This window comes from Scophthalmus maximus, chromosome 9 (assembly GCF_022379125.1).
Source record: "Scophthalmus maximus strain ysfricsl-2021 chromosome 9, ASM2237912v1, whole genome shotgun sequence".
Taxonomy (NCBI): domain Eukaryota; kingdom Metazoa; phylum Chordata; class Actinopteri; order Pleuronectiformes; family Scophthalmidae; genus Scophthalmus; species Scophthalmus maximus.
The window spans coordinates 12,492,306-12,520,170 of NC_061523.1; the positions used below are offsets into that span (position 1 = coordinate 12,492,306).

The 27,865-nt window shown below is 44.0% G+C and overlaps 4 protein-coding genes across 11 annotated transcripts; 2 read left to right on the plus strand and 2 right to left on the minus strand.

The window, feature by feature from the left end:
- The first annotated feature begins 1,930 nt into the window (after positions 1-1,930).
- Positions 1,931-11,823, plus strand: rnf20 (ring finger protein 20, E3 ubiquitin protein ligase). Its single transcript, XM_035649509.2, has 22 exons — positions 1,931-2,083; positions 2,479-2,659; positions 2,779-2,847; positions 2,952-3,050; positions 3,163-3,310; positions 3,417-3,599; positions 3,718-3,833; positions 4,018-4,164; positions 4,244-4,318; positions 4,444-4,563; positions 4,916-5,095; positions 5,164-5,299; positions 5,755-5,876; positions 5,991-6,147; positions 6,274-6,589; positions 7,223-7,340; positions 7,479-7,628; positions 7,718-7,930; positions 8,181-8,306; positions 8,447-8,587; positions 8,999-9,103; positions 10,989-11,823. The coding sequence occupies exons 2-22, from the start codon at positions 2,489-2,491 to the stop codon at positions 11,163-11,165; spliced, it is 3,069 nt and encodes a 1,022-aa protein (XP_035505402.2). The 5' UTR covers positions 1,931-2,083; positions 2,479-2,488; the 3' UTR covers positions 11,166-11,823.
- A 120-nt stretch (positions 11,824-11,943) lies between these two features.
- On the plus strand, positions 11,944-15,462 carry LOC118319266 (transmembrane protein 109). Of its 2 annotated transcripts, XM_035649533.2 has the most exons (4): positions 11,944-12,959; positions 13,234-13,293; positions 14,578-14,680; positions 14,962-15,462. In XM_035649533.2, the coding sequence occupies exons 1-4, from the start codon at positions 12,693-12,695 to the stop codon at positions 15,315-15,317; spliced, it is 786 nt and encodes a 261-aa protein (XP_035505426.1). In that variant the 5' UTR covers positions 11,944-12,692; the 3' UTR covers positions 15,318-15,462. The 2 variants fall into 2 exon arrangements, with proteins under 2 accessions (XP_035505426.1, XP_035505427.1); XM_035649534.2 differs by lacking the exon at positions 13,234-13,293 and having other exon boundaries at positions 11,945-12,959.
- A 1,331-nt stretch (positions 15,463-16,793) lies between these two features.
- On the minus strand, positions 16,794-22,288 carry LOC118319265. The gene is made up of 7 exons (XM_035649532.2): positions 21,899-22,288; positions 20,365-20,640; positions 19,828-20,121; positions 19,295-19,461; positions 19,002-19,100; positions 18,847-18,891; positions 16,794-18,026 (listed from the first exon to the last, which is right to left on the minus strand). The coding sequence occupies exons 1-7, from the start codon at positions 21,945-21,947 to the stop codon at positions 17,862-17,864; spliced, it is 1,095 nt and encodes a 364-aa protein (XP_035505425.1). The 5' UTR covers positions 21,948-22,288; the 3' UTR covers positions 16,794-17,861.
- A 1,078-nt stretch (positions 22,289-23,366) lies between these two features.
- On the minus strand, positions 23,367-27,420 carry LOC118319260. Of its 7 annotated transcripts, XM_047334452.1 has the most exons (9): positions 27,267-27,404; positions 27,116-27,158; positions 26,934-27,044; positions 26,317-26,465; positions 26,022-26,154; positions 25,598-25,864; positions 24,794-25,233; positions 24,592-24,696; positions 23,367-23,793 (listed from the first exon to the last, which is right to left on the minus strand). In XM_047334452.1, the coding sequence occupies exons 4-9, from the start codon at positions 26,353-26,355 to the stop codon at positions 23,635-23,637; spliced, it is 1,143 nt and encodes a 380-aa protein (XP_047190408.1). In that variant the 5' UTR covers positions 26,356-26,465; positions 26,934-27,044; positions 27,116-27,158; positions 27,267-27,404; the 3' UTR covers positions 23,367-23,634. The 7 variants fall into 7 exon arrangements, with proteins under 7 accessions (XP_047190408.1, XP_035505416.2, XP_035505411.2 ...); XM_035649523.2 differs by lacking the exon at positions 26,934-27,044 and having other exon boundaries at positions 27,267-27,420; XM_035649518.2 differs by having other exon boundaries at positions 26,317-26,463; positions 26,934-27,158; positions 27,267-27,420.
- Positions 27,421-27,865: the final 445 nt, after the last annotated feature.

The window sequence follows — 27,865 nt, forward strand, 5'->3', positions numbered from 1 at the left end:
CTGAAACAGCTCTGACACATCCCCGCCCCGTGTTGTTTTTCGCTGTTGCAGCTCCACGAGTAGAATAATGAAATGCAACGCGAGAGGCCTGTTGCAATTCTGCAGAGCAGGTTTCTTTTGTCCCCCGGTGGATTACATCAGCACAGGATACTGTGTTTGTCTGATTTGGGTGTGTTCAGGGGAGTCACAGTTTTCACTTTCCAATGCTCTCAAGACGGTGGGTGGAGGTGATTAAGTTATAATAATTAAGCATGCCAATGTATCAATGTTTCAAATGCAAAGGGTTAATCTTCTAAATCATTTCAGTTCTTATTTTTGAAAATTAAGTCACTTACTTACTCCTGATATCCTTTCCAAACATTTTACAAGCACAAGCATGTTTGCTATAATACGGGATAGTATTAGTGCCAGGCAATTTGCAATCAGAGAATAAATTGGAAATTGAAATATTGAGAATAAACTCCTCTGGTCCATCAAACCCAGTTAGAGGACGAGCTGACAGCTATGTGAGCTGCCAGCGTTTCATCTTTCCCAGCTTATGTGGTTTCTCCTTTCTCCTTCATTTCTTATGATCGGCCCTGATACTCTTGCATTGTTTTCAGTTAGATTCTGGGACCTAACTTATGGAACCTTTTTTTTCATTTGGCTAACATAACATCTTCCTTCAGGTACTGCACAGCCAATTTTTTTGTTGTTGACTTTAAGTTTTTTTTACATGTATAATGTATAATTGAAGATATTATATAGAGTTGATCAGTGAGCCCTGGTTATTCATTTCATTGTTATGTTACTGATTTGAGTCATCATAATTTGAGATAACAGAGATTATTACACTATAGGAACATGCTTCCATTCATTTACTAGACCGAGAGCAAACCCTTTTTTTTTCATGCTCCTTTGTTTTTCTACCACCTGCGTCACATTGATTGTCAAACACGTCATGTATAAACAGTTCTCACATCGATTGCTGAAAATGGCCTGAAAAAACATTAGTGCACGATTGATCTCCACAGACAGGGATTTTGGAGCCCATATATTGGGGTGGATGACGAACCAGTTTTTACACAACCTGGACTCTGAACCCTGTGCAATTTCCCTTTTAATACTGCAGGTCAGAGTTCAGCCTCTGTCCACGAGTCCGTCTTTACATAAGGAGTGAGAGTCAAAGGCGTGTCAAATGTTTGCCAACCCTCAAAGAATTTGAACTTAATTAAAAAAGATACCACCACAGGAAATATTAGTTTGGATGTTTTTGTGACCTGGTAGCTGGAACAATATCACAAAGCACTGCAACTCTCCGTGTGAGTGACATATAATACTGCAGGACACAAAGTATCTCTCATCCATGTTGCTGAGATTAGGATAGTTTCTGTTTTGTGAAATTACATGTGCATTACAAATGTCAGTCTTAATTCAGTGGCACGATTTTTACTTTCTTTGGTTAACACATCATATTTGGGATAAGTCTTTTATTAAACTGCAATTTATACCATAAGGCAGGCAACAGCACATAGCAGGCAGGTGTCATCGATCCCCAGGGCGTTTGTCATTGTCTCATTTTTTGTTTTTGGTGAGAACTTGCAATGCATGCATTTGTCTTGAATTTGCACCATTAAAGTAAAAATAATGAGCGGGTACATTTTTATTTAGTCCTTTCCAAAAAAATCTAGTTCCAAGCCCAGCATGCTTATTATAGATTTTAGTTTGTGTTGCTTTCAATCTGTGTATTTCCCTCAGGTTAGATTGTGTTTTATCAAATCACCACAACCTTACTGACTAACAGTAAACCTGGGGCCACAGCAGTATTCCTGTGTTGAAGTACTGAAGTACTAGCTGTGCAAAATAAAACAAGTCTTCCATCTCTTATCAGCTGCACTCTACTTCAAACCTCCGGCCTCCGAACAGAATGAGTGTTGTGCTGCAGGGGTTGTTTCCCTCCGGACCGGCAGGGGGCGCACCGCCGGCTGAAGGTTCGTCCACCACTAGCCCGTTGACGCTTCCGTTTCCGAGAGGCAAGAAGCCGCAACATCAACATCCACAGACAAATTCACTTAACATAAAGCTCTTACCATTAAAAAAAACGGTAAGATTTTGGGTTGGTTGTAGTTGTTGCTGAAAATATTAGAAAATGAAGGCATCGGCGTGTCGGCTCAGAATTGCGTTTCCGTGAGCATCAAGAGCGATCCTAGCTGACGTTAGCAGACGGCTAATGTTAGCCTGCCGCTGCATTGACTAATTCAATCAGCTTGTTCGTGCCTATAAAATGTAATAGTACGCACATTCGGCTTTGTTTGTGTCGACACCCATCGCTTGTGGTAACAAGTTTTCAGAATATTCATTAAGGAAGTGGTCTGTGGCCACTTAGCGTGTTCTATGTCCAGTGCTCTCCAGCTAGCTCTGTCGTCCAAACCATATGGGTCTACTTCTGTCGGCTAACTGTCACATTCTGCTCTTTTTAACGTCTCTCTCTTGTTCCAGGAGTCTGAGGATGTCGGGACAGAAGCGTCCAGCTGACCCGAGTGGTCCCTCGTCCTCCGGTGCGCCCTCGGAGAAGCGGAGGGAGAGGGAAGGAGAGGACGGAGGTCCCGGGGTCAGCGCCGCTGCCGGGGGGAGCACCGCGGTGGAGACGGTCATCAAGCTGGGAGGGGTGTCCAACTCGGTAAGCATCTCTCTAATCCACCACGCTGCCAATATAATACTAACCTCAGAGGTGTAATGTCTGTTTGTTTGGCTGCTCCCTACTTTTTATCTTCATGTTTGAATCATTTGTTTTTCCAGGAAGAACAAGACATCAAAGCTCTCCAGGCTAAGAACCGAAAGTTGGGCGAAGCCCTCGATCAAAGACAGGTAAACAGATTCCCCACTTCATGTTTACAACTCCTACTGAAAGCTGAACTTGCATCAACTCATGTTTGAAGGAAAGTTAAATCACCAGGCTTGTTGATTTGCAGGTGATTGAGGACGAGTTGCGAGAGAGAATTGAGAGACTGGAGACCCGGCAGGCCACTGATGATGCCAGTCTGCTGATCCTCAATAGATACTGGAACCAGGTAAACATTTGCTGATTCCAGACTTAGGAGCAAAACAACATTAACAGTCTCCACTACTGTAGAGGTCAAAAAGTGGAAGTGTTTTGTTAATTCTCTCGTGTCTCTCCTTCAGTTTGATGAACATGTCCAGCTGATCACCAGACGCTATGACCAAGCAAGCGGCGAACCCGAGAAATCTCCGGCGGGTGAGGGACGGAGCCTGAAGCCGGATACTCCAGAACCTGATGGCGACTCCAACCAGGAGAGGGTTAAGGACAGAGGTCAAGACAAAACCGACACAGAATTGTGACTTTGTTAGCAAAAACATTTATATAATTGATGGAACAAATCAGAGAGAAAACCCCCTTTCCCTCTGTTGTCACCCAGGCCACCAAGGAGAGACATCCAACTCCTTCCTGGCCACGCTGGCCAGCAGCACCAGCGAGGAGATGGAAGCTGAGCTTCAGGTGAGAGTGGAGTCCAGCCAGAAACAGGCCAGCCATGTGGTGGAGATCTATGAGTGTCTGAAACGCACAGTGGATCAACTGAAGGCAGAGGACTCTGGAGATGGTGAGATAAAAGGAAGGAAGGTTTGGGGAGGAATACTTTATGAGATTATTGAAATGGAGTTGAGCATCAAGTCAGTTTCTTTGTTTGCACTTGTTATTATTGTTACTTTTCTTTACAGATGGCAGTTTGTGGAAGGTAGCTTCCACACTGAACTCCCTCCTGACCAGTGAAAACGAGCGGCTTCAACAGCTGACCGAGGACCTCAAGCAGAAGCACAGTCACATGACGAGCGAGGTACAAATTACATGTCCTTATTTATACTCTCGACGCGAAGGTCAAGCACACCTTAACAGTAAAAAGTTATCAAGTAAATCTGCTTGCAAGAGGCATAAACCATGCCTTTTTACTTAACTTTAACTTTTTCTGTTACTAATCATCCTCCAGTAACGGATGTTTTTTTTCTCCTTGTTCTTCTCAGTCCCGGTCTTTGGGTCGTGCAGCCAACAAAGCAGACCAGCGTGTGAGCGAGCTGCAGGTTCTGATCGAGGAGCTCCAGTGGGACATGGAGAAGATCCGCCGCCGGGAAAACCGGCTGAACGCACACCTGAGCGAGATACTGGAGAGGGTGAGGATTTGTTTTGGACTTCATGTTGATCACTGTGTGTGTGTTGAAATATGGTCTGACACTCCCTGTGCCATCCCAGGTGAACAGCAAAGGCTATAAGGTGTGTGGGGAGGCCAGCAGCGTATGTGGGACAATCACTATTAACAAGAGAAAGGTAGGATTCCCCCCTCAAAATTTTGTTAACTAAAACAAAATATGTTGTGAGAAATGCCAAGAAATACTATAGTTTCTTTCCATATCTTACACTGTGTACTTGTTTTTCCTCTCTCCTGACATCAGTTTGAGGAAATGAACAGCGAGTTGGAGGAGAACCGGGACCTGGCAGACAACCGCCTCACTGAACTGCAGAAGCTCCAGCAAGACCTGCAAAATGTTCACCAGGAGAACAACAACATGAAGGCACTTACCACACACACTTGTTTTGAATCAAGTCTTTGGAAATATATTTTTTTCCCCATTTCTGGATAATTGTAGAAAAATAATTAACGTTGTCACTAAACCAAAGGATTTTAAATTACTGCCATGATGAAAATATATATTGCAATGGAAGCAGATTCCAAGTGAGTGGAGCAACATGACTGCAAAAGGAAAGAAATGAGCACAGCATCAGTTTACATTTTAGGTCAAAACCTTTGGTGAAAAGGAAACTGCTTATTACATACTTTCTGTATGAAATAGTTTTTCTCTACCCTGTATTTTTTATTCATTTTGGTTACTATCTGTTTCTTTCTTTTCTCCATTTTCATCTCAGGCGGAGTTGATGAGTCGGGCAGAGGGCATGGTAAAAGAGACTTCAGAGTATCGCTGTCTGCAGTCACAGTTTTCTGTGCTCTACAACGAGTCTCTGATCCTCAAGGCTCAATTAGACGAGACACGCGCTCGCCTCAACACTACTAGGACGGCACGCCTTCGACAGCTGGAGCACATGGAGGTAAGTTGTGCATGTTTACATTTGTGTCCGTGTCCCTGTCTTACTCTTACTCGGCCCTATGTGTGCAGAATGATGAGGTGGCTCTGCAGAGGAAGGTTCGTACTGAGGTGTTTCAGCTGGAGGACACGCTGGCTCAGGTCAGGAAGGAGTACGAGATGTTGCGCATCGAGTTTGAGCAAACTCTTGCTGCCAACGAACAAGCAGGTAACTTACAGGTTCTGGCTAACATAGAGGCTACATCCACATTACTTTGTTTTCGTTTTAAAACCCATCACTGCTGCTATGGTTACGGCTGCCGTCCACACTACACCAGAGTTTTCAAGCACCTTAAGAGGAGAAGTTTGGAAACGCTGCTCGCCCCTTTTTAGTTTGGAAATTCCGGGGTTGTTTTGTAGTCTGGACCGGCAAGACATTTGAAAAAGATGACGCAGTCCCCTGCATACGATTCCTGCTTTGAAGGCAAAATGTTGTTAATACTTTAAGTACTTGAAGTTGTTTCTCGTTTGTAGTATTTTCTGTAACTAAACAACCGACTGTAAAGTAGACAATCTGAAGAGCTCAGATCCACATTATCTTTCTGCTGACATATAAATACTAATGTGTTTTCTCTCTCTTTCCTCTTGCTCATTTCTGTTCCTCTAACTGCCTCCTCGTCTCAGGTCCTATTAACAGGGAGATGCGGCACTTGATTAGCACACTACAAACCCACAACCAGCAGATGAAGGGAGAGGTGGTGAAATTCAAGATCAGACTGAGAGAGACACAAGCTGAACTCAACCAGGTGTGACAGAAGGAGACAGAGATGAATGCTGTCACCTCTCACCAGCACAAATATTTATGTATTACAATCTTTCGGAAGCGGTGAAAACATCACACACATCTGTTGCTTCTGTAGGTCCGTGCTTCAAAGGGCAGCGCCATCCTCCAATCCCAGTCGAGCACAGAGATGGACGTGAAGGATGAGACGGCCTCTCCTTCAACCCCAGCCGTCTCCGGAGAACCTGTGGTCAAGACTGAGCCTGACAACGGCTCCTCAACACCCAGCAGCACTGGTAACCAACACCTAGTCAAAATGCATTTTAATTATTTGTGATTATTGTTGTCATGATCCACATTAAGACATATCTGGTCAGTCCTCGCAGACAATTCCTTTACATTGTCACTTCGTCTCTCTATAGGCACCTCAGTGAAGACAGAGCCTGGAGTGGAACCAGACGCAGCAGTAAAAGAGGAGGAGAAAGAAGAGAAGAAAGAGAAGGAGGAAAAGAAAGACAAGGACATTACAAAGAAAGAGGAGAAAGACAGAGAGCGGGAGAAGGAGAAGGAGAGAGAGAGGCCGACTCGTGGGAGCGGCAGCAGTGTCATGAAGGAGGAGAAAGAGAAGCCGGGGAGCAGCGGCCAACCCGAGGAGTCGGCCGGGGAGCGTTTGTCTGTGGTCGGAGGGTCGAAGAGGAAGGAGATGGAGCAGCTGAAGATTGTCAGAGCTGAACTCAAGTAAGTCCCATGTTTGGATGAAACAATGCTGGGTAGTTCTCTTTTTTTGTTTGTTTGCATCAATGGTCTCAAACCCCTTTAGAGATACATTACAATGCAAAAGTGATAAAAGCCGGAAAACCTGATTGTTATTTTGTTATTGTTTGAGCATAATGCTTCATGACAAAATGAAGGTGTGTAAATACTTTCTGAATGTATATAACTTGAAAATATCAGATGAAATCTGGTATTGTGCCACTTGATCTGAATTTTAAGTTGATGGTGGGAGACTTGATTTAAACCTAACATTTTTTGTATGTACCATGTTCCAGTATTTATTGTTATGGTTTTATTGATGCAGTGCTTTCTGTGGGTCAGCTTCAGATTGTAAAGTCCTGTAAAAAACCTTCCATACCCACTACGAGTTCACTAGTCATCTGATTCTGTTAATCAGCAGTACTGGCGCAAAGGGAATAGAAAGCTAATGTTTGCATTGCGTGGCAGGTAAACACAACATGTCACCACTGTTAAAGTGGGTTTGGGGCAGGCTTATCTCTATTTTGTGTTCATGAAACCATAAACTCAATGGGCTGTGATAGTGATAGTGATTTCGGACCCTGTATGGTTGTGTTCAAGATTTTTTGTCATGTGCAGGAAAGCGCAGGAGTCCCAGAGGGAGATGAAGCTGCTGTTGGACATGTACCGCTCAGCACCCAAAGAGCAGAGGGACAAAGTCCAGCTCATGGCTGCAGAGAAAAAGGCCAAGTCAGAGGTGATCAACACAAGTCACCTGCAAACAGACATTTTGTTGATGTAGCCGATTAAACACATTGCCGAATAAAATATTCTTCTGTAATTAATTGAATGTAGCATTCCAATGATAATAATAATACTAATGTGCTGATTCCAGGGTGAGGAGTTGCGGCAGAGGCTAAGGGAGCTGGAGGAGCGGGAGAGGAGGGAGGGCAAGAAAATGGCAGATGAAGAGGCTCTGAGGAAGATCCGCTCTGTGGAGGAGCAGATCGACATCCTCAACAAGAAGCTCTCGATAGCCAAACAAGTATGCGGTGGTCATTCTGTTTATAAACCCTGTGCCGTGTTCTCCTGTCGTTTCTCTAACACTCTGTTGTGTCTGCGCTCCATCTGCAGGAGGAGGACGCACTGCTGAGCGAGATGGATGTGACGGGCCAGGCCTTCGAGGACATGCAGGAACAGAACATCCGCCTGATGCAGCAGCTCAGAGAAAAGGACGATGCCAACTTCAAGCTGATGAGTGAGCGGATCAAGTCCAACCAGATCCACAAGCTGCTAAAAGAGGAGAAAGAGGAGCTGGCTGACCAGCTGCTCACCTTAAAAACTCAGGTCAGCCACCAGGCAACTCAACAATGGGCAATCTATAGGGACAGGGGCCTATACACACTATACTGTTGAACTATTATATTAATCAACAAAAATATATATATATGCCTACACTATTAATTTTATGTAAGACTGCTCCAAGACTGTGAATGACTGTTACTCTTGTTTTACAGTCCTGTCAATTGTCTCCCTTTAATGTGTGTTATTGTTTATTTCATCTTCATTTTACATATGTTTTGGGGCCCATGTTCAGGTCGATGCCCAGCTGCAGGTGGTGAGGAAGCTGGAGGAGAAGGAGCGCCTCCTGCAGGGCACCATCAGCACCGCAGAGAGAGAGTTGGCACTTCGAACACAAGCCTTGGACATGAACAAACGCAAGGTAACACATCGTTCGCTGACAACTAACCACAGGTTCAGAGAATATATGATCCCAAAATGACAAGCTGTTCCTGAAAAAACAAAACAATATAAAGGATTGTAAATTATAAGAGAATTAAGGATATCTCTGTCGTCCTCCAGGCTCAGGATTCTGCATCTCTGTCAGAGGAGGTGCGAACTCAACTGGAGCAGGTTCAGCAGAGGCTCAGGCTGGTCAGAGAGGAGGTGGTTGAGAACAGCATTTCCAGGGAGAAAGAGTCCTTCAACGCTCGACGAGCACAAGTAACAACACACAAATAAACACATGAAGGATGAAAGTTGTGCATGTGGTTCAAATAGAGTTGTATCCACTGAGGAGGAGTTTGAAGCCTTGAAGACATAATACGGATCTGAATGGCTAAATGTTTTGAAAACTTTGTTATTAGTCATGTGTGATCCATAGCTGTGATAAACGGCAACACTGTTGCATTTACTGACTGTCATGAGACTCGTGGGATGACTCTCTAAATACGCTGCATATTTTCTAATGGCAAATTAGATTTGTCGATTGAGGGACTTCTGTTTTGTCCTCACTGTATGTGAGATTAATGGTTATTGCCAGCTTCAATTTTGTTGTCCCCATCTGAAACATCACAGGCTCCTGTTTTGTTTTTGTTTGTTTAATACAGCTGTTAACTCTAAATTTCTTTTCAGGAGGACATCGCCAAACTTAGGAGAAAGATTGAGAAGGCCAAGAAACCAGCGGAGAAAATAAGCAATGGAGACGATATCCTAAATGAAGAAATTAGTGAATACAAGGTAGGATTTGGTGAAACAATTTTTTTTTTTTTTTTTTTTTTTAAATCTGTCTGGTTTCCCCACCAGAATCAGTTCGATGTCTCACTATGGGAGCTAGCCTCACTGGGTAGCACTTCAAGTCAAGTCTGGTGAATTGGTGGTCACTGGCTGGTGAATGTGTCTTGTCAGCAACAGGTAGTCCAACCGATCAAAACTAGTGCGTAAAGACGCAAATACACTCTTTTCAGCATATCTCATGTCAGGGTTAGCTAGTTTGCCTGTGCGTGGATGGATCTTACCTTGCTTCTGTCGCCTGACACCCCTAGTTCCATCCCTGTCACTGTAAAAATGACATTTTGAGGAAAGTATGTTAGAGCTGTGTGGGGCTGGAACATGCCCAGCAGGCGATCAAGGTTCCCAGGTTCTTTTCACACACACTTTTCACCCTTAACCCCATGAACTAGCTTGTCAGAACATGACTCTCACCTCCCTCCCAACAACCATGCCGGTGAGCCTGCAGACGAAAAGGAAAGCATGGGTGAAGAGCTTGATCTGACCACTGTGGGACTCCCACACAAGATATTTGTTATTAGGATATTTGCTACTGAGGGTCACAGTGTGGCTCGCTCCCGTAGTGAGATGTCTCAATCTTATTACCTAAGTAACTGGAGTTTTCAATGATCCTGTTTCAGAGAAGTAAGCTGTTTCTCTAGGTTTCCAGTCTTTGGCTACATCCATGCTACTACTTTTTCATTTTAAAACAAAAACGATCTCTGCCCAGATGAGTATTTTAGCTCCGTATCTGACACACATTAAAAACGTATGTCACATGACCATTCACGTACACTGGGCATGCTTGTGCCAGTGTAAAAGGGAAGCAGTTTGTCTACTCTGCAGTTGGTTACTTGGTTACAGTTGTGACTGATAAGGACCAATTAGGAAGCGGCATTGCTTCCAAACGTCTCTGTTTCGCCCACCCACGTCACGGAGCAACCCCGAAGTTTCCGAAGTATAAAAGGTGTAAGCAGCGTTTCCAAAAGCCTGTGGACGACAGGCGTAAATGCAGCAGCAGCAGCAGCGATGCATTTTAAAACGAAAACCTAGAAACGTGGATGTCGCATTTGTGCTATGTTAGGCTCACCTGTTGCTTCTTGTGACTTTATACTGTATTTGCCTAGAAGGCGTGATAGTGTAATCAATCTCATTTGACTAGTGTCAAACATTTCCTTTTACACATCCAGCAGTTCCTCATGTTTTGTATACCACTGTCTGAACTCACCCTCATTTCCTTGATAACAACACCCGAGGTGGTAGAATTGTCCACAACAATTGTCCAATTGTTGTTGACAAATGTTACAGGGACTGGAATTAATGTCCCTCTGGCAAAATTCCCAGACAGGCTGCCAGTGTGCAAGACAAACAGATCCTCTACTTGTCTTGTAAGTGGTAATGAACTGGACAGAGTCACATAACTCTGGTGTCCACTCAATTAGACCAACCGTCAAATTAAATGATCAACTTTTTCAAATTAGAATCTTTTCCATTCAGGTTTCTGTAGCTCTGACAGGATCACGCTCAGATTTGTCAATAAACTTGTAAGTGGTTTAATACTCATGATGGTTCCACAACCTCTCTACTATGACATGTCCGTCTCCGCTGTTCTCCATAGTCTTGAGGATAAAAAAAGGCCACATCAGGGTTTAAAATCCGCCTTCATCTCTTATCACCGGGTTCCTGACATGAGTGTTCTGGTTGAGGACAGTGGAGCTTGAAGTCCTGTCTCTGTGATCACACGGCCTCACTGCTGCCCTAGATATTTCTGTCCACTAATCAAAAACCATTCATCTGAGGACAAAACATGGCTTCTCAGTTTATTGTTCAAACCACTTCCTCCCTCTCTCTCCAGGCACGTCTCACGTGTCCGTGCTGCAACTCTCGGGTGAAGGACGCTGTACTGACCAAGTGCTTCCACGTCTTCTGCTTCGAGTGTGTCAAAACACGCTACGACACGCGCCAGAGGAAGTGCCCCAAATGCAACGCCGCCTTCGGGGCCAACGACTTCCATCGCATTTACATCGGCTAAAGCCGCGGCTCCCTTGCCAGGGAGAGAAAAAAAGGGTCAACGATTTCAGCAGTAGTACAAACACTGCCGGGAGCATCACTGCCACTCAAGTGGTTCCTCCTCTGACAATGTACTTACGTGTGTCTGTGTATCTACAGGATACGGTCAGTGTGAAGGATTTCAGGTTCGCAGGCCGCACTGATGCTCTGATCTTGAACACTTTTTTTTCCTTCTTTTTTTAACGAGAGAATTCGGTTCCAGTATCCACTACTTCACTGTATACGTTCAGATACTGGTGTGTGTGTGTGTGTGTGTGTGTGTGTGTGTGTGTGTGTGTGTGTGTGTGTGTGTGTGTGTGTGTGTGTGTGTGTGTGTGTGTGTGTGTGTGTGTGTGTGTGTGTGTGTGTGTGTGTGTGTGTGTGTGTGTGTGTGTGTGTGTGTGTGTGAGAGACAGACAAAGGAAATGATTAGTACAGTTTGAAAACAGCATTCCTTCCAGTGTAGTGGGTGTTAGTGTATGTATATACCGTATGTCATCATTGTTTATTCCTTTTTTTATTTGAAAATTGAAAATGCCTCTTCTTGCTCCAAACTCTTTTTGAAATCTCCTGGCTGTGTAACTGCTGTTGGCGAGTTAATAAACGGCCACAAAAAGTGTCCAGCTTCTGCTTCCATCTCATTCCTTTTCAGTCTGAATTTTTAATTTGACACCCTGTGAATAATCTTAACCTCTGACCTGGAACATTAAACTACAAGTCCCAGTGTGCAGACCAGTGTTTATCCTCGTGCACAGCGCTCTCCTCCTCCTCTTCCTCTTCCTCTGGACGCGTTAACGCTCTGGGAATAGTCGTTAGAAACGCTCGGAGGGAAGGAGTGCCAAGCTGGGTCGGCGACACGGGAGGGCTTTTGTTTTGTTTTCACGGGTCGTGCGACACAATCTATCGCATCAGACCTTTTGACGCGCGCGCAAAGACAAAGGAAACCCCAAAGTTGACTTCTGTGGCGCGTTGGGAGACTCGTGGTCCGCGCGACGTCACCGCGCGTCCACCGTTGGCTTTTACGCATCGAGCTGCAAGCGACGAAAAAATACTTTGGAGACATTTTTCCTTATCTCTTTTATAATTTCTCCACGACTGCTGCACCTGAGCCGTGGCCGTGTTGTCGCCACGGAGCCCGGTGCGGTCCGGTCCAACACTTCACGATTTAATGCTCATCACTTCGAGTCATTTGGGCTTTTTTTCTTTACCAAAACGCTCCAGTCTCATTTTCGAAACGGACTAAGTTGGTTCGTTCGCAGTTGAGAGGGAGGCGCGGTTCTTGTGTTTTTCCATTGTGAACTGCAGCATGTTGATTTAAAAAGCCACCCGCTCCGTGACCTGTGATTGCTTCCAACAGGAGCCATTTTTAAGTCTGAGTTACAATCCCGTGTGAGTCACTCGCCAGGAGCTGCTCGACCGGCTCTGCGCCGCAGCCCCAACCTCGGCACATCCTCTTTTCTTCTTTCTTTCTTTCTTTTTTGTTGTTGTCGCATTTCTTTTCCTTCCCCCGATGGTCCTCACAACCTCCACAGCCATGACTGCCCGTGCGTCTTGCTCGGGCCGCGGTGGATGCGCCGCGGCCCGGGTCCTCCTCGCCGTGTCCGTGCTGCTGCTCGGCTCGGCCGGGAGCGGGCGGGGAGCCGCCGCCGAGCCGGCCGGGGACAGGGCGCCGGCGCCGGCGGTCACCCTCCGGACCCTGCTCGCGGGAACCTGCCAGGAGGTCCAGCGGCACGTGGAGTCCGTGGTGGGAACCGGCGTGCTGCGGTCAGCTGCTGAGGTACACACACACACACACACACACACACACACACACACACAGAGAGGGGATGCACCAGCCTGTTCCTCCCTGCATCAGGACGCCGCTTTGCACAGACATCTCTCCTCGTATTGTGAATATTCTGCAGTCTAACCTCATCGACGCTTCCCTGGATCCGATCACTAATTTTGTACCTCCTCAACTTCCTCACCCATCACCCCTCGCACACATCCCTCTCCTCTTCCTCCCGATCCACTCATCTTCTTCTGTCTCCTGCCTCCACGCTGCTGCCCAGAGGGCTCTGTCGTGTCTTGAGTCATTTCTGGGTCAGGAGAAGGTCCACTCGGTTGCCATGGTAAGAAGCCTCCCGAGTGTCCCCATCCTGGTCCCTTTAGCAGAGTCCTCTCGTGTGGCTCAGCTAACTCGTGTGGGTGACAGTGCAGAGAGTAAAGGAGCAGGGCTGTAGTGAAGAATTAGCCCATATGTGTGTTTCTATAAGCAGATACTTGCATGTGAGCCCCCCCCCCTGTCCTGTGAGCATGTAGTGGAATGATTCTGTATTTGTGCTGGGAGGCTGAGAAGTGAGCTGACAACTCATTTGGCAAAATTAGAGGGTGTGTTCATGATCCTTTGAGTAGAAATTTGACTTTTTATGAGTCCCTTAACTGAAATGGAGCCTTTCTCCACCGGAAGTTGGTTGTGTGGGATTGTTCACAGTGAGAGGGAAAAAAATGAAAAGAAGTTATCTCGTCCTCAGAACAACAAAAAAAATCTCATTGTGCAATCTGTACACTGTTCAGTTGAGCGTTTAAAGCATTGACAGGAGAGGCCACAGGAAGACACTACGCAAAGACACTACCACGCTGCATTGGCTGCAACCGCAGCATCTAAAAGTCTGTGTTGCGTCACAAACCTGCCTTTGACGTGGAAGTTTATCACTTTCAAAATCCAAGCAGTTTATCAAATTCAAGCAGAGCAGTAAATAATGAATTGGGTTTTATCAAGTGATGTGTAGTGACAGATGCCGGAGTCGCGCTCTTGACACACTGCACGGTCGTCTCACACATGCCAATGTGTAGCCCAACAGGTGCAGATAAGACCCTCGTCCAGCTCGCTGGGCTACCCTTGACCTCGTGTGTGTGTGTGTGTGTGTGTGTGTGTGTGTGTGTGTGTGTGTGTGTGTGTGTGTGTGTGTGTGTGTGTGTGTGTGTGTGTGTGTGTGTGTGTGTGTGTGTGTGTGTGTGTGTGTGTGTGTGTGTGTGTGTGTGTGTGTGTGTGTGTGTGTGTGTGTGTGGGGGGGGGGGGGGGGTGTGTTTGGGGGGGTGTGTGTGTGTGTGTTTGGGGGGGTGGACGGAGGTTGTACAGGAATAGAGAGGGGCACTGTCCAGCTGTCACTCGCATGCACAGCTTGTTTCTATCTTCCGGTCATTTTATCACCATGAGTTTCCCTCATAGATTTCGTACCAACCAGCTGTTTTATACACAATCCTTATAGATCATACTGTCTTGTCTGCTCGTTGTAAACTAATCTCTATCTCTTCTGCACATGATTCATTAATAGCAGAATGCTGCCTCTCTTCATTGCGCCCTTGCAAAATAAAAAAAAAAGTAAAACTGTCCTTCCTCCACTTTGCCACAGTTCTTTGGGATGGTGATCCGATTCCTGGCTGAAGGAGCTGCCAGCGGCCTGAATGTCATTGCCGTTTACGTCACTGAGATCCTCAGGGTGACAGGATTCGATGGTGGGTACCAGGATGGCCCCTGTGTTTGTGTGTGTTTAGCCTTTGCTGCGTGCTCTATTTTTTTCCCCTTCCCTGTATGTGTGGCTCACTGCAAAATTGTAGGGGAGTATCTGTTGCAATTGAAAGTTCCAAGTGCAATGAAAATATGCAGTCTTGCCTCTCCCTCGGGGAAACCTGTCTGCCACTCCCTTTGCAGTGTTCGCTCCTGTTGCTTCTAATGTTAAACACGGGAGTTTAGTCCTCATGAAAATACAACTGAGCTTTATTTCCTCCCTCCACAGTTGCAAAGACGTTGCCCCGATTTACCCCAGAGGGTGTGACCTCCTTCGCCCAGTGGGGCCTCCTGGCCCTCATCGGCTACTGGGTGCTGATCGTCGTTCTCCGTCTGCTGTTTGCGGTGTTCAGGCAGGTGTTCTGGGTGGTGAAAACCGTCTTGGCGCTCTGGCTCTTCGGACTGATAGTGACTGACAGGACTGCCGCCGCAGACATCACGGCGGTTCGACTGGTCGGCCTCGTGCTGGTGTGTGCCCTGTTGACTCTGCTCTCTTCGGCCTCTGAAAAGTCGTGTGCAGTGGAACACCGGCTGAGCTGCCTGGAGGGCAGGCTGAAGGCAGTGGAGAAGAGGAAAGGGGATTAGTGAGGGGAGAGGGTGGATCGGACGGAGTAAAGACGAAGAAAGGTGATGGTGATGTGGAGTAAGAAAATTGTATCATTGACGGTTTCTAAATGTGTCAAACTATTATGGCAAATAAAGTAATCTCTGGGATTTTTTAAATCTGGAATGCTCTTTTTGGGTTTTTTTCAGAAAATGCCAAACGATGATGCTGAAATTTTTGGATGTAGCCTATAATTGTTAACATGTTTAACATGATCACCATTTTGGAATTGTATTTTAGTATGAATAGCCAATAGGTATTTTTTTAAATTCATAGGATTCATGCACTGGGGACCTTTATCTGTGCCAGATTTCATGGCAATCCATCCAAAAGATGTTGAGAAGTTTAAATCTGGACCAAAGGTGTGGAAATATTCTTAGACTGGCCTTGTCATCTACACTGCCCTGCTGCCAGCATTATTAGCATTATCATTACAGGTGGAAGGTCACTTATAATACCCTCACTTTATTTCGGATGTTTGAACTCCCCATAACATGGTATCTTGACCCCAGCCTATTGACTGCCTCATTAGTCTCCTTGCGCCCGGCCCCTTCCCTGCTGCCCAGTCGGCAGGAAGCTTATTTTAATCCTTGGGTTCACACCAACAATGTTCACCCCCACGGCCAGTGGAAAAGCCTGGCCTCTGCTGCTCATCCACCCCCACCTCACTTTGCTGTGGTGGAGAGCCATGTGGACCGGATATGAATCCACAACGAAAACTTACTGCGAGGCCTCACTGTCATGTGGTGCTACACCTGAACGGGTTTACCTAGTAATTATGTTATGACATGAAAATGTCATTGTCAAAATTAAATACCTGAAATGAGAGGATGTAAATGAACGAATCCTTTGACTTTAACGCTGCTATGACCTGTATATTTATAATAATTGATCAAATGGCCGTGAAGATTATTTCGTCTTGAATTCAGAATCTCAATCAGATTTAATTTCCTCCAGATCATCTCATCTCATTTAATGCAAAAAGCAATTGTATCAAACTCACAAATTTTAATTTCAATAATTTGAGAAAGAACAGAACCGTTCAGTAAGTGGGCATTCGTCTTCTTTTTCTTCATATCTTATTTCAAAAGATAGTTCAAATGCATGCAGCAGTGCTTGTGCTAAAAGTCCGACACAAAGCATGGGACGTTAAGCCTGGAGGGGTTTTCAGAATTTCTGGGAGTAACAAGTGTGACAACACGTAGAACGTGTTGTACGACAAACAGATTTGTGGCTCTGTAGTATTCTCGTCACGGCACACAAAAGCCTCGGCCGTATTTCTGCGTCTACTCAGTTGTGCTTCCTCTGTGAACCACTTTGTATGCTGTCATGAATTCATATGCTTGGATGAGCTTTTAGGCTGTGAGGTGACGTGTCGGGTGGGTGGTGAAGGGTTGTTAAAGAATTAGAAGTAAACTATAGCGTATGTGTAGATATGAACACAAATACAAACCATATAGTGAGGCAATATAAGGTTTAATGCACCTGACACAATTTCCAAATAGGCCGAGACACAAAGACAGGAGTGTCACTAACACCAGTAAGTGCTGCAACAAAATCCTACTAATACACAACAATCGTAAAATATGACATGCAGAGCAAAACATTTTTAAAAAATCTCAATAAAATGAATCAATATTAAAACTCTAAATACAACTCTACATGTTGTGTTAAGTATATGGGAGGGAAGAGACATGCAAAAAGAAACATATTTCAGCAAGTTAAGTGCATGTGTGCGCGTCTGTGTGTAATACATTCACGTTGACTTAGCGCTACACAGAGGTGTAGAGGTGTGTTAATGCAACTTTCGATTGAAAATAAGCAAAAGTAGAAAGGCAACTGGGACATTGTCAAACAGTCTCGTTCATAAAACTTATGAAAACATTTGGGTCTTATGTGGCTGGCCTGAGCAAGTTAGTCCTAAGTATCACTAGTTTTATACAAACGTAATTAATCGTCTACAGCTTCCCTGATATAATTTCTTCACAGTGGAGCTGGTCAGTGATAGATGAGGTATTTCTGTGCTGAGGCACTCTTAGCGCACACACGCTCCTCTGAGAACTTACTTTTGACCTATGGCTTTGAAATCGCTCTCCTAGTCATACCTGGATCCTGAAGCCCCTAAAAGACCCTATAATTAATAACTGGGACAAACACAGATGTAAAATATGGTCTTCACTTCTTCCTTGCTTGTTTTCCAAGTGTCGTAAAATAAATTCGCACAATGGAACATCATGGAATCTGCGATATGTGGAGTCTTACAGTGTAGGTCCTCTATGAACTGTATAAAGGCTGAAAGAGTAATCCAACATTTTGAGAAATACACTTATTCACGTTCCGCTAGATGAGAGAGATGAGCTCTTAGTCACGAAAAGATTAATGTAAAAAAAAAAAGACATATAAGGAGGGGGTTATGCTACAGACATTTTCTTGGCTGGAACCAGTTCACAGGAAGCATACTTCCCAAAATGTCACACTAGTGTGCGAGTTAATAACTTTGACTGCGCCTCTCAAATGCAAGGATTTCAGATGTAGTTGAGTTTGTCTGAGGTATAAACATGACAGAAAGTGGAATCTGAACTGAGTGGGGGAGCAGAGGGGAAGTTCCGCCCCTTCAGTTCAAACTGGATCCCAGGGTCAGAGTAGAGGGGGGCAGTCGGAGCACTGGCCTGCTCGGCTGGAGCTGAAACCTGGAGAGAAAAAGACAGATGTGTCACTATATATAGATATTTGGACATATTAGCAAAACGCCATTTTTGTATCATTAGTATCATAATCGGTTAAATATATCAGCACTTACAACAAAGTGAACCAATGAGTAAACACTGGAGATTTCACAGAGAAACGCTCGTGTTGACAGTGCACAATCAAGAGAGTTTTCCAACAAAACTGCCAAATGTCGGAACAATCGGAACGACCAAAGCAACAATCACTTTCTAAAAGCTTCTCCTGTTACATCAAGACCACTTCAAAACAAATGAAGTGACAGGAGGGTGTTGAGTGGTAGTGTTAGAGCTGGGGAAGCCAATGAAGCAGAGACACAGATTGGTTTTGTATGGAAATGTCTGATAATACGTCTGATATTTGGAAGTGGTACACAAGACCAATACGAGGATATAATGTGAATTCCCTATGAGGTGTTATGGTACTTTACAAGCCACAGGGAAAAAGAAGTGCCGTGTCCAGAGGCTGTAATTGTCAAAGAGCTCATCTTAATGGATAAAACGCGAGATATTCACAGACTGGACAGTCACAACAGCAGTGGAGCTAAAAATGACTCCATCAACATGACTGCATGAATAATGATATATGATGAAGTTTGTTTCTGTTGTTTTTTAATGCTTGCCAATACAGATCCAAGTAGAAATTATGTAGAGCCCTTGACTAGCACAACCAGAGAGCTGCTGATCGTGTCGTGTGTTAATCGGGTGATTTTGTGTGTGTGTGTGTGTGTGTGTGTGTGTGTGTGTGTGTGTGTGTGTGTGTGTGTGTGTGTGTGTTCAGACTGACCTCAGAATAAGCAGGTGGTGAATTCACAGTGGGAGGACTGTGTATCTGCAGAGTAAAGAACAGACATGACATTATTAACATTGAAGAAGGAAGAGAATAGACAGATTACAAGTGTTGAGACAGCCAGAGAGAGAGAGAGAGAGACACACACTCACCAGTGGGCCGGTCGGAGCATAAGAAGGCGGGTTGGGGGGGTGTGTCTCACTGGGCTGACTGAGTCGGCCTGACCCCACTGCAACAGGCTCATGGACATACTGCAATTTGATTTAAATAGACAAACAATATCAGTGATTTCAACTGCATGACTTTTCACGCACGCACACACACACACACACACACACGCACACATGCATGCACACACGCACACTCACTCACTCACTCACTCACTCACTCACTCCCTCACTCCCTCACTCACACTCAAGGTGTGAAGTAGCTTTAATGTGTTCACCTCACGGTAAACTACAGCCGGTTCAGCGGCGGCAGCATCAGTCTCAGCGCCGTCCTTTTTCGAGGCGTTTTTTTTACAGCAGCAGCGCCTCACGCAACAGCAGCAGAAAAATGAAGCAAGACAAGCACCAATGCCAATACCGATGTGCGATGGATCATAAGTTGGAGCTGAAACAATAAGTTCTCTTGATCGATTAGTCATCGGGCAAAAACGTTATCACGACTTATCATTATTTGACTGCGTGGGTTGCAAGCACATGAAATATTTGCAAATGAAATGATTTGGGAACATGCAGTGTTAATTTTTTTTTTTTACAATCATTGACCAAAAGATTTTTTTTTTTAAATGATTATGGAAATAATCGTTAAAGACCTATTATAAGCGTGTAGATCAGTGAAAATAGGTAGAGCATGTGTGAGAGCAGGAAAATGTGGAACATTGCAGCTCTTTTTGATAAACCAAAAAGCTAAAAATAAAACTTTTTAACTTTATGATTCAATAACTGACTATTATAAAACACACAGGATACTCACACTCTACAGTCACAAACACCTCCAAAGCTAGGTCATCGGAAGCATCCCGGAACTCAAAACGTCCACTGCACGAATTTTGGACGGAAGTTTTTAAAACACCACAGGGCTCCATCAATTCCAACCCTTTACAAGTATATACACGCTTTAGCTTCCCCTTATAAACGATCTCAGCCTCATCTTTTATCAGGTGTGTATTGTCCTCTGGGTAGAAGTAAATGTAGCAGGAGGCTGGGTCGATATGAGAAGAGATGTTGAGAAGTGCACCAGGAGTCAGTGCATAGGAAATCTGATTTGCTGGAAGAAAGAACGCACAAGACAGGAGGAGATTAAAAGTCATTCACATAGCAAAAGGAAATTTTATTACAATAGATGACATTTTGGGAAACATTATCATTTAAATTCCAACTATAAGCCCCTAGTCTAGCACACAACGCTCCTTCCTAACACAACATATCAATATTTAGATTGTGGTTTTGAGAAGGATTTAAAAAACGAAAATTTAAGATTTAAATTTGAGAACTATGAAGGGATCCTCACCTGTTACCCAGATGGCCCTTTTGGACACCTGTCTCTGATTTTGGTCAAGCATTACGTAGCGGCCATTGTCCTGCTGGGTTAAATGATGTATCACGTAATAGTTACCCATCACCCTCCCCCTGCCGCCCTCACTGGCCTCAGGGTCGTCCCGTTTCCACAAGATCGTCTCATGTGAGTAGTGGGCCTCAGGGATGAACTTGAGTGAGTGAGCCCGTCGAGGGAGTAATATCTTGTGTGTGTTCCCATACTGCTCCTCATGGCTGTCGTAGGAGAAGCCTAGAGAGGGAGTCCAATGAATACACAAACCTTATGGTTGTATGTGAACATCAGCATCTTTTGAGGCCTTTTGTGCATTATTTTAGTTTGGATTATTTGAACATGCTTCTGTGTTTCAGCATGATTTGATTCCCGTTTAATTTATGTGACTAATTGCATTAAATTGGCATTTGAGTCAAATCTGGAATAAGATTAAAATGGATGCACATACATATAGCAGCGTACCTCCTTCATATTATATATTTCCTAAGTACACATTCACACAGATGCTTATCATGACAGAGTGCAGTGCTGGAGGAAGTAGGGCTGCAACTAACGATTCTTTTCATAACCTATTAATCTGTTGATTATTTTCTCGATTAGTCGATTGGTTGTTTGGTTCATAAAATGTCATAAAATGGTGAAAAATGTTGATCTTGTTTACCAAAACTACAAGATGATGTTTTGTTTTGTCCACACACCAAAGGTTATTCAGTTTACTGTCACAGAGGAGCAAAGAAAACCGATTAATCGATTATCAAATTAGTTGGCGATTAATTTAGTAGTCGATTAATAATCGATTTACTGTTGCAGCTCTAGGAGGAAGTTTTATATATATACAATATATATATATATATATATATATATATATATATATATATACACTTTGCTACAAGACCAAATTAATCCATCAAAAAGTTACTTTGTTTTTTAGGAAAACACACTTCAACTATCTATATAGTAAAAGTGCTCATTACATAAAACAACATCTTTCATATTGTTGAATTATGACCCTAAATGTTTGTCTTTTTTACAGTTTCATATAATAATAGATTACTATTAGGACATAATTTGACATAAGAACTTTTTAAGGAGGTTCTCCTGTTAGTTTTGTTGCAAAGAAAGTTTCTAATATATGACTCTATCAATACAACAACTGCTTGTGGATGTAGTTCCTTTAATCATTAATCAATAACTGTTCAATTTCTTTTGCCCATTAAGGCAGTATGGCCGAGATCTCCCGTCATATGTCACTGATGACGTCACAACACCCCATTTACCAAATAACAGCAATGAGGGTTTAAAATAAATGGGCGGGGGGGCTGTTAGTGTCTGTAGATCAGCTGATCCGACACATCTCACAGTCCACTGCACAGCTGACCATGTGTACACACATGGTGAAGTAAGTGACTGTGTGTGTGTGTGTGTGTGTGTGTGTGTGTGTAAAGCGATAGTAGTGTATAAGCATCGTCGCTGGAGGACGGTTCCTCACACTCACCCGTGCTAACACACGCGCTCAGCAGCAGCAGCAGCAGCGGCACGATCATCGTGTGTCCGTCCGACGTGAGTCCCGAGTTAAAACACCCTCTGCCGCTAGTCCATCGACACTTCACCGACACCTCAACAACAACGCACCGCTCTTGACTCGGGAGATTCCTCTGCGTTAGTGTAGCATCACGTGTGTCCGCTGGTTGTTGTCAAGGCCTCAGCCAACAGGGTGTGTCCGTAGAGGGACCCGGGCTGCGTTTGAGGGCTGTCGGACATGACGGTTGTTTGAGGTTCATCCGAATGAGACGTGGCCCCGCGATTCACATCCTTACGCATCACGAGTCAGTTGGAAAAAAGTTTGTTTTACGAAACAGCTATATTGGCGCCGTAGCTTCCGGAATGCTGGTTTTGGGTCTAACCCCTTTGCTCTTTGAAATATTGAAGGAACGTGTGGCTGAATTTCCCCCGACAATGAGTACATGTGTATTTCATAACATTTGACTTCGTCCTTAGAGACGGAGGCATGTGGTACAAAGCCATCCCTCCCAAGGGGGAAGGGATGGGGGGGTCAGACGTAACCACATTTAGGGAGGGGGGCAGGGGGCAGGCCTGGCTGAGAGCTCGTCCACTGCACGCTGACCTTTACCTGCAATCTTGCATGGACTGGACAGTTTATCTGTCAATCACACGCCCCCAATGCATACCATGCTTCGTTGTCTATTTCACTTGGAGGAAGGGACCATGATGAACATCATGTTGTATTGAAGAAGACTTGATACTGGAGAGTGAGACCATAAACTACTCAGGAAGGTGTTTACTGACGTTGTACATCGATTGAGTCCTTTTCTCACATACTTTTAAAGAAACTGATTCTTTTTGCAAACAGTGGAATCTCCCTCTGCTGGTCATTACAGACAAAACAGGTTTCACATTGGCTTCACTTTCCCTGGTGACGACGACTCCATTTGTACAGTTTATTTTCTTTTATATAGTCTATGGACCTGACACATTCTGGAGAAAACCCTGGTCATGAATTTGAGACGTTTGAAACGGGTGGACATTTACTAGGCTAGGATTGTGCTGCTGTGTTTTAGAAAAAATGTAATGTATTAATATCCATACATTTACTTGAAACATATGTGTGGTCTCGTGCACATGCATTAAGAGTCTTTTTCTTGAACAAAAGGCGGATGGGAAGAGCTTAGAATGGGAGAACCAGCCGTGCCACATTTTCTACCACCTGACATACAGCTGACCCCCGTGCTGGAAACTAACTGACAGATATATACTTATTAAACTCAGATCTTAATCAATTACTGTTTCAATTCTATTTTCCAACCTGCTACAATTTTTCTCTGTGAATTGTAACACGGGCGAATCAACCCAGCTTTCAAAAATCAGGATAAAATGTATTTTCCTAAAACATTAAACTCACAGTAAGGTCACACGTCTTTACTTATAATGAAGACAAACACTTGTAGGATCTTTATATTTTTTTTAAATAAAAAGTAACAAAAAAAAATTATCTTGCATAATTCTCAAAAAATAATGATACACTTTAAGACACACAAATAAAATTGGAATAACCATGTAAATAGTATACGATATGGCTCAATTTGGTAAATGTGGTGTTTTGGTCTTGACTACGACACTTTCAGTCATCATCTCTACTACTCGGTGTTCAAGTTATTTGCAGAACACATTGCGAGAGTCAACCCAATGACACTTGAACTTTCAGTGTGCTCCTTACAGAAAGTCAAGTTTATCTGAGGTATAAGTGTCACAGAGAGTCGAGTCTGAGCTGAGGAGGGGAGCAGCGGGAAAGGTCACTCCTTTCAGCTCAAATGTTGGCTCGGGGTCCGAGGACTGGGGCTCAGAGCCGACTGAGAGGGTGGGAGCAGCAACCTGGAGAGGGCAGTGAACGAAAGACTGGAGGTAACTGGTTCAATGTCAGTGCCCCTACATTTCATGTAAACAGGAAGCATAATGTTGCCCTGGATTCAGTGAGTTACGTTGCGGGCTACACCGTTAGCTCTGTCTTTTAGCTTATATCTGTCTACACTTTGCCAAAGTAAAGGTCTGCCAAATTCAATCTTAGCAGGTTCTGTTTGCAATACACTCATGGATGCTTTGATTCTAAAGAAAACACTCCAACCCCAAAAAGTTTTGGTAGCAAAAAAAAAGTTTTGGGGTTGGAGTGTCTTTTTTTCTGTGATTTCTAATTGCACACGTTTATGTGCAATGCACACATAGATGGAGATAATCTGTCTGTTTTAAGATAATGGTTTGGTTCCCATATGAACAATGAAAAGGGTTTTACTTGCTGTAATCATTCTTCCTCCTGTTCAAAGATGGCGATCAAAAGATCTCCTCATAATTTTTTTCCCAATGTACGTAATGGGGATCATAATGCACAGTCCTTGTTCTGCTGAATCTAATATGAGGCATAAGGAAGCTGGAGTGAGACAAATTAAGTGAGAATCTTCCATAGTTGCGACTAGTAATACTGGAGGTACTGGAAGCACATTAGGGGCCGATGTGATCATTACCAATGATTACAGCAAGCAAAAAAAACACACTGTACGGCGAGGTAAGTATTGTTGTAAATCAAGGGCTGCAGTTGCAGCTGTTGATCATGTTGGTGAGCGGGCCAAATCAGCAGCCAGGCTCCTCACACTGTGAAGACTTCTGAATGACACCTACCGATGGCCCATTCGAGTGTTCTGAAGACACAGGGGGCGTCATTGGCTGAGACAAGAGGGCTGAAGTTGTGGGTGCAGCAGAATAACTTGGATTTGTATCTTGAAACTGGAATGACGATAATGGTATTAGAAAAAGCAACAATTATGATTAAAAAAAAACTACAAAACAGTTGGTTTGAATGTCAATTTGAGGAAGTACTCACATGGTAATACACAGCGGGTGCTGCAGCAGTCTGAGGAGCAGGCTCGTTACTTGAAGACCTCTTTTTGAAACAGAACTTCTTCACGCAGCAGCAGCCAACAACCACCACAAAGATGATCACAAGAGCAGGAGCAACATATATAAATGTGGGATCTGTTTCCTCAGCTATTACGTTCACCTCCACAGTCAAGGCCAGGTTGCCTTGTCGGTCTCTGAATTCCAAGGTGCCAGAGTCTGTGCTTTCCACATCGATGTCTATGCCATTATGCACCAACCAAATCCTCCCTGAAAGATCCCCTGTGACCAGTCTGTTTCCCTCTATCCACGTTTGAGTTTCCATTTTCCCCTTCGGTGTAAAAGTCACAGTCCACTTAACATCGAACATCGGATATTGGATGGAGAGCCGCTCTTTTACCCATACTTCAGAGCGTCTATTGTTCTCTGTGTGAGATCGAGAGCAGAATGTATGAGAACATTTAATCAGATACGCAGCGTAAAGTACAGTGTGACCCCTACATGCATTCAGCAGGGGGACTGCCGCTGTGGTCAAAATTATTATTACTATTGTATTTTTTTTTTAAGGAGAGGAGATTGGGCTCAGTCTTATCTATGGATGGGAACAGTAACCCGGCATTAAAAAGAGCCCCGGGGATAATTAATGAAAGACTGTAGTATCGACAAGTGCCAACGTTATCGGTGCTGCTAACGGCATTGAAGAAATTAATTCTGCTACTACTCCATCCTAGGGGAAACACTGCAGTAAAAGCTTGCATGCAGCGCACAGCTCCACAGTTCCTACCATCACCTTGTACTATGAGCAGTATCCTCGACAGCAAAGTGTTGTCCTTTTTCCTGAAGTTGTAGTAGCCGTTGTCTGCTTGAGTGACTCTGAAGATCTCCAGGTATGAAAAAAACATCCGTATTTTGCCATTCTCCTGCAGGTTGGTGCCATTCCACACCACCTGTGGTTGGTCCCGAAGGTGAAGCGTAGTGAACTCCACAAATTCTGTCCCCTTCGGAAGAGTACTGCCATAGATATCCCCGTAATATTTTGTGATCTTTTCAGCACAATCTGAAGAAGCAAATTCCAGAAAGGAAAAAAACAAAATGACAACGATTTACTGTATTTAGGAACACATGCACATAGATATTACAAATAGCTATTTCCACGTGTTTTTTTTCTGATGAAATAGAGCATTTCAGTTTACAGTATAGGATAATGTTCTAACCATCAATTGTCAGCGTGATGATATCGTTTGTGCTTTCATCACCAAATGAGATGGAAAAAGTTCCATTGTCTCTTTCTGTCAAATCTGTCAAACGAACTGAGCCAAGGGAGATGTTCAGACGCGGGTCCTTTGCCTGAGGACGTGGACGACAAAGACACATTTCCTCACAACAGAGAGTAGGTTTCATTCATGATTCATAATCTGAACAGAGGCCCAAAACATTTGTCACACTCCAGCTCTTGCCTTGAGTGTACATTGGTGACAGTATAAAACTTCAGCGGGAGGAGCCGCTCACCTCCCCATCATTGATCAGCAGCTTCCTGGATCCCCCCATGCTCGGAGTGAAGTACAGTTGTCCACGGAAATCAGAGGGCGTAAAACGAACTGGTAAGTTGAAAGTGCTGCCATAGCACAGACTTTCATGCTCAATATCAGCGGATGCCTCTAGGATCAGAAAGACAGAAGTGAAGAGGAGACAGATATCACTTTACAAAGACCCTAGTGCCTATGGTACCAAAGATAAGACTGAAAATTTAATTTGCAAATACTTGAATGCAACAATAAGTGTGGATGTGTAAATCATTTTTGTAGCTTTTTTAAATCAGGGGAAACTAGAAACGTCTGTCATGTAGATTTGCCAGAAAACTGGAGTTGACTGTAATGCATAACACGGTGTATTAATGTATGATGACACATTAACAGATCTATTATCTCAACTGCATTCTAGATGTCATCCTGGTTCTTAATGTTTTATTCTTTTTTTTTATTACTGAACATTTCCTTATTTGAGTTATGGTATGATGTGATTGTAGTGACTGTTAACACAAGGGGAGAAAGTCGGTGCCTGTTGTGTTTATTCTGATTGATTTGCTCTGATTGCAGATGTTAATGCAGTAGATACAAAATACACACGTTACTGCGTTTTCTGAGCAGCTGTTGCAGAACTGCAATCCCAGGTGAGACAGTTTGCATGACGGCCTGCAGAGCCCGCGAGGCAGGGCGGAGCCTCGACTCCCCCCGCGACTGCTTCACCGCAAAAGACACATTTTTAGGGGTCAAACCTGAGTCCGATTGTACAAATAAGTGGCACTCACCAATGAGCACGCCGGAAACTGTCAGGAACAACAGCAGCATGTCCTGCAGAGAGAAAACACAACTGCAGAGAGTAAAACACAACAACAACAAACACACTAAAGAAAACACTGTAGGAGTAGAACAGAAGTCGTCGACTCGCCGTGAACTGACCACGCGCTCTTTTGTTTCGTCCCGTGTTGGCCGGCCTGTGATGCATTCGAGTGCTGTCTGAATAATCGGATCTTAAAAAACAAAAAACAACTGGACTGGGCGAGGCCAATGCGCCCATAGCGGAGGATTCCTTCACCACCCGCGTCTACCAGGAAGTGGAAGCCAGCCAACCAATGAGTGGTTTTGTGTTTCAAAGTATCGAAGTAAATCCTTGAGATCACGACATAAAAGGGGGAAACCCTTTTGTTACACAAGATTGTGGTTATTTTTTGGGGTTTTGTAAGTGGCTAGTAAATAACTTTTAACTAATAAAGTTTTTTTTTACCACACTTTTGTGTGGTAAATCCTCATCTATCGTCAGACGGACCTCTCCAGTGGACTGTTTAAACCATAGACTGTTATATAAACACGTTTGTTCTGTAAGGGCATCAATTTACACGCACAGTGCGTCTGGATATGTTAAACTCAAAAGAGAACAAATGACAAAAGTAAATGTGAAATATTGATGTTTGCTTTTCTTAATACATTTTAATTTCATTTATTTATCCTGGGAACTATAGTCATTTTTATTGTTTGCAATTTAAAAACGAAACTCATTG

Coding starts and splice junctions, on each gene's coding strand:
- rnf20 (XM_035649509.2), top strand. CDS start 2,489: ATGTCGGGACAGAAGCGTCCAGCTGACCCGAGTGGTCCCTCGTCCTCC. Junction 3,600..3,717: donor GGCAGAGGACTCTGGAGATG/GTGAGATAAAAG, acceptor TTTTCTTTACAG/ATGGCAGTTTGTGGAAGGTA. Junction 8,588..8,998: donor TCAACGCTCGACGAGCACAA/GTAACAACACAC, acceptor ATTTCTTTTCAG/GAGGACATCGCCAAACTTAG.
- LOC118319266 (XM_035649533.2), top strand. CDS start 12,693: ATGGTCCTCACAACCTCCACAGCCATGACTGCCCGTGCGTCTTGCTCG. Junction 13,294..14,577: donor AGGTCCACTCGGTTGCCATG/GTAAGAAGCCTC, acceptor ACTTTGCCACAG/TTCTTTGGGATGGTGATCCG. Junction 14,681..14,961: donor CAGGGTGACAGGATTCGATG/GTGGGTACCAGG, acceptor CTCCCTCCACAG/TTGCAAAGACGTTGCCCCGA.
- LOC118319265 (XM_035649532.2), bottom strand. CDS start 21,947: ATGATCGTGCCGCTGCTGCTGCTGCTGCTGAGCGCGTGTGTTAGCACG. Junction 20,641..21,898: donor GAGCGCGTGTGTTAGCACGG/GTGAGTGTGAGG, acceptor CTCCCTCTCTAG/GCTTCTCCTACGACAGCCAT. Junction 20,122..20,364: donor AAGGGCCATCTGGGTAACAG/GTGAGGATCCCT, acceptor TCTTTCTTCCAG/CAAATCAGATTTCCTATGCA.
- LOC118319260 (XM_035649516.2), bottom strand. CDS start 27,384: ATGGGCGCATTGGCCTCGCCCAGTCCAGTTGTTTTTTGTTTTTTAAGA. Junction 25,865..26,021: donor CATCACGCTGACAATTGATG/GTTAGAACATTA, acceptor TTGCTTCTTCAG/ATTGTGCTGAAAAGATCACA. Junction 24,697..24,793: donor CACCCGCTGTGTATTACCAT/GTGAGTACTTCC, acceptor TCGTCATTCCAG/TTTCAAGATACAAATCCAAG.